Here is a 6,434-nt window from a genome sequence, read left to right on the forward strand (position 1 = left end):
GCATGTGGGATCTTAGTTCGACCAGGGATCGAACCTGAGCCCCCTGCAGTGGAAGTGTGGAATCTTAACCACTGGATGGCCAGGGGAGTCCCTCAAAGATACTTTTACATTTTTTATTTTTCTAGTTGTGGTCATGATATCGTGGTTATATTTTAGGAATGTACACTGAAATATTCATGGATGAAAAATATATATAGTGGTTGGCATTTGCTTCAGAATAACATGGAAGAGAGAAGTGATATAAATGAAAACTAGATTGGCCAGGAGTTAATAATTGTTAAAGCTGGATGTTAAGTACATGGCAGTTCATCATACCATTCACTCTACTTTTATATATATTAAAAATTTCCATAATAAAAGATGAAACAAAAAGTTATGAAAGGATGTAGCTAATCATAACTCTAGTTTGCTGCCTTCCAAGTAGTTGAAACTGTTAAAGGTATCCTCTGGCTTTGTTTTTGCCACTAAATAGCCCAAGCCACAGAGAACTTTCACAATAACTCTTTTGTTGGTTTGGCTGCTTTTTGTGTGGAGTCACTCTGGTGACTCGGGGGTGATGGAATCTCCTCCTCAGGCCTCCTAGCAACATCCAAAGGCGAGGGCCTCCCCACAATTGTCCACTGAGTTCCCTGGCCCTGCCCGATCTGGCCTGGCGTGGATGCCCTGGGAGGGCTGCGGTGAGGGTTCCACGTGTCCAGCAGGAGTCCTGGGGGAGGGGGCCCTAGAGGATGCTTCTGCTCCCAGAGGCCTGGGCCGCTCTCACCTTTTAAAATGTAGTCCGTCAGCAAAGTGGGCACCTTCTCATTATCCTCCTTCATGGCAAAGAGAACTGGAGAAGGAGAGAGAAAGGAGCTAAGATGCATCAGGGCATAGGGCTCACCTCTGGGGCCAGACAACCCACCAACCCAAAGTGAGCGAGACAGAGTCAAGGAAACAAGTACTGAGCACTGAGTACTGAGCAAAGTCTAGAAGCCTCTGGCAAGAGTCAGCATTCAACCTGCTGGGGCGGGGAGGGGGCTGCTGGGAAATCCATCAAAAGAGTCAGGGTCGGGGCTTCCCTGGTGGCGCAGTGATTGGGAGTCTGCCTGCCGATGCAGGGGACACGGGTTCGTGCCCCGGTCTGGGAGGATCCAACATGCCGCGGAGCGGCTGGGCCCATGAGCCATGGCCGCTGAGCCTGCGCGTCCAGAGCCTGTGCTCGGCAACAGGAGAGGCCACAACAGTGAGAGGCCCGCATACCGCAAAAAAAAAAAAAAGAGTCAGGGTGGCCCTATGGATGAGGTGACTTCACTTTTATCCTTTACTTTTTTGTGTGTGCTCATCTATAATTTCCACATCACCTCCTAAGTATGTATCTTTAATGATCATAAAAATAAACAAAGCAATTTAAAAAAGGAATCAGCTTTCAGATGCAATCCAAATGTTAAAAATAACAGCTGTCACATCACCGAACCACCGATAAATCTGTCTTTAAAGACATTCTATTCGTATAAACAGATATTATTAGCAAAGTTCTCGCCTCCAGTTTATTAACAGCAAATGAATTTAATTTCACAAATATTTTCTACTCTATGCCCAGTACAGCGCTAGAATTTGTGGAAATGCAAGCGTATTAATGACCCTCAAGGAGCTTACAGACTTCTTGTTGAAACAGGATACGACCTACACATGAAGCAAACAATAGGGAGGTGGATAAAGCCTAAAGGCTTTTTATAAAAGTTTTAAAAACAGATTTTTCTGTTACTAAACTAGGAAGCATCTTCTCATATTCATGATTCATGTCGTGGAAGTCAGCTTTGTAGAAAATCCTTCAAGAAAATACCTGGACCTTGCTTATACTATCAAAAAGTGAGGGCAGGGGTGGGTTATCCAACAATAGAGTTATTCATCAGTGGATACCTTAAGTAAACTCTGGTGTATATAGTATATACACAGTCTCATACAGCTTCATGAGAGATGAGAGCGATGTCTATATACAAGACATACTTATGAATGAAGAAAGAAGGCTGCAGAACTTTATGTATTCATTTTAAATGAGTAAATAATAAATGCTAATATTCATAGAAAAATCTGGAAGAATGTGCATGAAACCGTAAAAAGCAGATACCTCGGAGTGTGAGACCCCGGGCGTTGTTCCCTTCTACTGTGATATCTCTACAGTGTCCAGTTTTTTTCCATGAACATGTATTACTTTTGGCAAGTGGAAAAAGCACGAAAGATCAGCTGGCCCTGCTAGCTGGGGTCAGGAGGCAACCATTACAATGGAGGGACCCCCCCAGTCCATTCCTAGGTCCTGTTTTCCACTGATTACCTTGCCTCGTTGCAAGTCAGGGTCATGGAACTTGACTCCAAAGCTCAGGAGTGGGTGAGGAACAGAGCCTGATGGTGGCACGAGTCCGTGGCCAACTCCAGAAAAAGACTGGACCTCAGGCCATCCAGGCAATGGTTTCTTTTATTTCTTCCGTATTTTTAGACATGGATTCACTTCGATGTAATAGGCTGAAAATACTTTGCAACTGAGCACAAGCAGACTAAATGCTGCCCACCAAGAAGATAGGCGTAAAAATACAATAATTGCACTCAGTCAATATGTGACTAAGGTGATCTCCAAAATCCAAACTTTATATAAATTGCCCAGTCCCCGGAGCCAGTCTTTGACCTACATTCTTTTTTTTTTTTTTTTTTTTTTTTGCGGTACGCGGGCCTCTCACGGGCGTGGCTTCTCCCGTTGCGGAGCACAGGCTCCGGACGCACAGGCTCAGCGGCCATGGCTCACGGGCCCAGCCGCTCCGCGGCATGTGGGATCTTCCCGGACCGGGACACGAACCCGCGTCCCCTGCATCGGCAGGCGGACTCTCAACCACTGCGCCACCAGGGAAGCCCTGGCCTACATTTCTGACTCAGGAGTTGGGGAAAGAGGAGTTGTTATTCACGAACCCATACAAGGATGTGCCCAAAAAGAGAGCTTTCATCATCTACAGGAGAATTGGTATTCAGGAAAGTTGGCAGCTTTATTTTTAAAGGGATAAAATATTGGAATGTCGTATGTCCATATGACAGAAGAGAGAGCCATAAAAAGGATGTTAACCAAATGTTAGCTGATGTGACTGAAATCATGATATGAAATTTTATAGCCGGTATAATCCCAACCATATGGAAAAGGCATAAAATACTATGGCTGAAAAACACCATACAGTAACCACAGTGAAGGGGACAAGAAGTTACTTATTTCCTTTCGTTCACATTTCTCTGTTTCCAAAGTATTCTAAATGATGGATATACTCTAGCCCTAACTTTTAAAATGAACTTGAAATGTGTAAACAAACCCAGTGTTTCTTAATTAAAATGAAAGGATTTCACACTGAATTCCTGAATGGGTATCTGTCATAAATTTATAGCTCTTCCTTTTTTAAAAAGAGCATGATAGAAAAAAAAAAAGAGTACGATAGAGTACTCTACATATATCAACCTTCATAATTTGTCCAAATTATTTTCCAAATGCTTACTCCTTGTGAAAATACAAACACCTATAAATGTCAGCTCGTTTCTATCTGCTTCCATTAAAAAAAAAAAATCTTTGTGCATATGTATGCAAATAAAGGCGCTCCAAATGAGGAAGCCGATGCACTTTGACTTTAAAATTCCAGGTTCTCAAGGCCGCAGTATCTATTGATGTAGGCAAGATTTCCGTTTACCAGAACCTCCTGCTTTAGTTCTCCAAAATGATAAAAATGAAACCGTTTGGGCACCTTTAGCACTGGGCCCAGGAGGTATCTATCTTCCTCAGCCAAACAGCTGAAGCTCCTCTTCCCATTCCCTAGGGTGTCAAATAGCCCTGCAGGGGTCCATCCCCGCCGAGGCAGCAGCACAGCAACGGGGCTGCAGGCTGCCGCAGCCCGTTAGTGTGTCACTCAATGCAGTGCACGGTTGCCAGGGAGATGGACGGTCTCGTGATTCACTGAGCCCGTCCCCACATCTCAGCCTAGGATTTTTCTCTTCCTAAAAGAATCCAGCTGACACTGAGGGCTGACACCACGTGCCCCCCGGCCCTTTGCGGGTTGTAGTGTTTGATGTCTATAAAGAGATGTTGCCTCCAAAAGGCTCTTTATCACAGGCTGTTTTCTCCCATAGCTCAGAATGTTTCTTAATATTACTTGACACTAGAGTCAGAGTGGAAGAGAGGAAGCAGTCATTGCCTGGAATGAAAACCAGACTCTGTTCTCTCTGATCAGCCTTACCCCACCCAAGAAACCTTGCTTCTCAGTAAATACAGCCAGTCCCTTAGAAGGAGCTCCCTGCCTTGGGGACGCGAGGCAACCTCAAGCTTCAGAAGAGAGAAACGGCAAGGCAGAGAGTGCACAGCCTTGAGACCGGTGGATGAACCACAGAGAGCCCCTGCACACCACTACCACCCTGCCACCGCCCCAGCCTCTTCCACCAGCTCCTTTTCTCTGGCAAGTCTCTTCCCTTACAGGAACCGGGAAAAGACGAAGCAGCTCTGGGTATCGCTGCAGAACTCTTTAATTGTACCCCGTGCCGGGGACGTGATGCAACGGTGTGGAGCACATTTTGACCCATAGAAACTGCTCTGGGGACACCCCTGGACTGAGATACCACGGGTGCAACTCACAGGGTGGGAGGGAGGGAAATGAGCCCCTGGTCTCGCTGCAAATGGGAGGAACTCACTGTTTGTCAGCATCTGGAGATCTTCCACCGACGGGGGCGAGGCCTTCTTCTCGTAAGGGATGACCGTGTTCAGGTACTAGAAGACAAGCAGGGTATGCATCATGTGAGACAGAAGCCCGGCCCCCGGGGGCTGAGATACGGTTGACAGCTTGCATGGGGATTGGGCTTTTCTCTAAAAAACACGCTCCGTCAAATTTGACGTTCTCGACAACACCCGTGATGATGTGCGCACCATCGTTTCAGGACTTTTCCCCCATTTTTGGAAAATGTCTCTTTAAAAGTAAGACTTTACCATATTAGCCAGGAAGAATGTCCTTCCACTCCAATGGATATATTCTTCTGACACTAGAAACTTTTTGATTATTTAGGAATACTGGTGAGCTTTTTCTCCTCCAAGCTGAAAGCAGACAACATTCTAAGGGGGTGGGGGGGTGATATTTTCTTATCTTCTGCAGTGCAACTTGAGAATGAATGGTTTCTCTTCGGTCAAAATGACTAGTGAGAAAACCTCAACCCTGCCCTGGGTCTGGGATGTTGGGTTTGCTCCCTCTGCTGGAGATGAGGTGCTCCTACAACAAAATCATCTTAGAGTCCAGTGGGATATCAAAGAACACCGGCCAGAGAGACCTGGAAGGTTCTGAGGGAGCCTGGGGGTCGTGAGTGAGAAGAGCTTTAGACCAGGAGGCCTGTGTTTCAGTCCTGGCCCTGCCACTAGCAGCGTGGCCTTGGGGAAACGCCTAATCTCTCTGGGCCTTAGTTCTCACTGCTGTGAACTCACGGGAGTGAGTTAGATGTTCTTAAAATCTCTTCCCAGGCTGTAGTTCCAGAATTCTAACCCTTAGGATTCAGCTACAAATATGTCTAAAACATACACAGTTTTTGTGCACAAGCTCAAAGGTGTCTATTGACAAATTGGCCTTCTCTGTTAGACTATTATGCATTGCATGAGGGCCGGACCAGGGTTTCCTCATCTCTGTACTGCCCTAAGCAACAGAGCCTAGCACATGGCAGGCACCTGAGAGCCCGAAATGCAAGCCGCTTCTCAGGTGAGAAGTGATGGACTAAATGGAGCTAAACGGGAGACCCCCACAGCACGGGTTACAGTCAACAGGGCAGCTGAAGTGAAGAGGCAGTCTTGGTGGGACTGGCTCACCTGGTGGCCCAGTGTGGCAGAGGTAATGAAGCTCTTGGATGGGATCTTTCATGAAGTGGATTCCCCTTTAATGCATTTTGTTCTGAAAACAACTGAACTCATAGATCTACAAGTAGTGTTGAGTTTTAAGTTTTATCCAGGCCCTCTCATATTAAAGCTCAAAAAACTTTGCCTTTAAAAAGACACTTTCTGTATCTCCTTAGAATGGAAGAAATTGTTAGGACATTTCCCCCTGCAATCTGGCCCCGTGCGGGGATAATTCTAGTGAATCACCATCCCCTGCTCTGTTGGAGAGACCAAGTTGCAAGAATCTGGGAAGGAAGCTGGGAGCAGGGAGATGGGTTGTACCTGCTTGTCAGTTCCTGAGGGGCCAAAGGTCTGGCGGATGCCGCTCTGCAGGATGTTGGAGATGCCTTCCTTGGTGAAGCACATATTCATTGCCCCAGGGACACCTGTGTCCTCCCTAAGCTACCTGGACCTGTCAGCTTCCATACTGTCCCAGATCCGGGCCCCGATTCTGCGACTAGAAAGCAAAGGTAAGACCTGGGCTAAGAGACAGGCCAAAATTTCAGCCTGAGTTTTGAAAGAAGCAATA

General features: G+C 46.4%; 1 protein-coding gene across 1 annotated transcript in view; it reads right to left on the reverse strand.

Annotated features, from left to right (window-relative positions):
- FEZ1 (fasciculation and elongation protein zeta 1) overlaps nt 1–6,434 on the reverse strand; it is a 40,298-nt gene that overhangs the window by 1,995 nt on the left and 31,869 nt on the right. Inside the window, exons 7-9 of the mRNA XM_024740774.1 lie at nt 6,188–6,256; nt 4,687–4,762; nt 764–829 (exon numbers count right to left, since the gene is read on the reverse strand). Of these exons, the coding sequence (XP_024596542.1) occupies nt 764–829; nt 4,687–4,762; nt 6,188–6,256 (211 nt within the window). The remainder of the gene's footprint in view (nt 1–763; nt 830–4,686; nt 4,763–6,187; nt 6,257–6,434) is intronic.

The sequence above is a fragment of the Neophocaena asiaeorientalis genome, unplaced genomic scaffold (assembly GCF_003031525.2).
Source record: "Neophocaena asiaeorientalis asiaeorientalis breed wild unplaced genomic scaffold, Neophocaena_asiaeorientalis_V1.1 scaffold308, whole genome shotgun sequence".
NCBI lineage: Eukaryota > Metazoa > Chordata > Mammalia > Artiodactyla > Phocoenidae > Neophocaena > Neophocaena asiaeorientalis.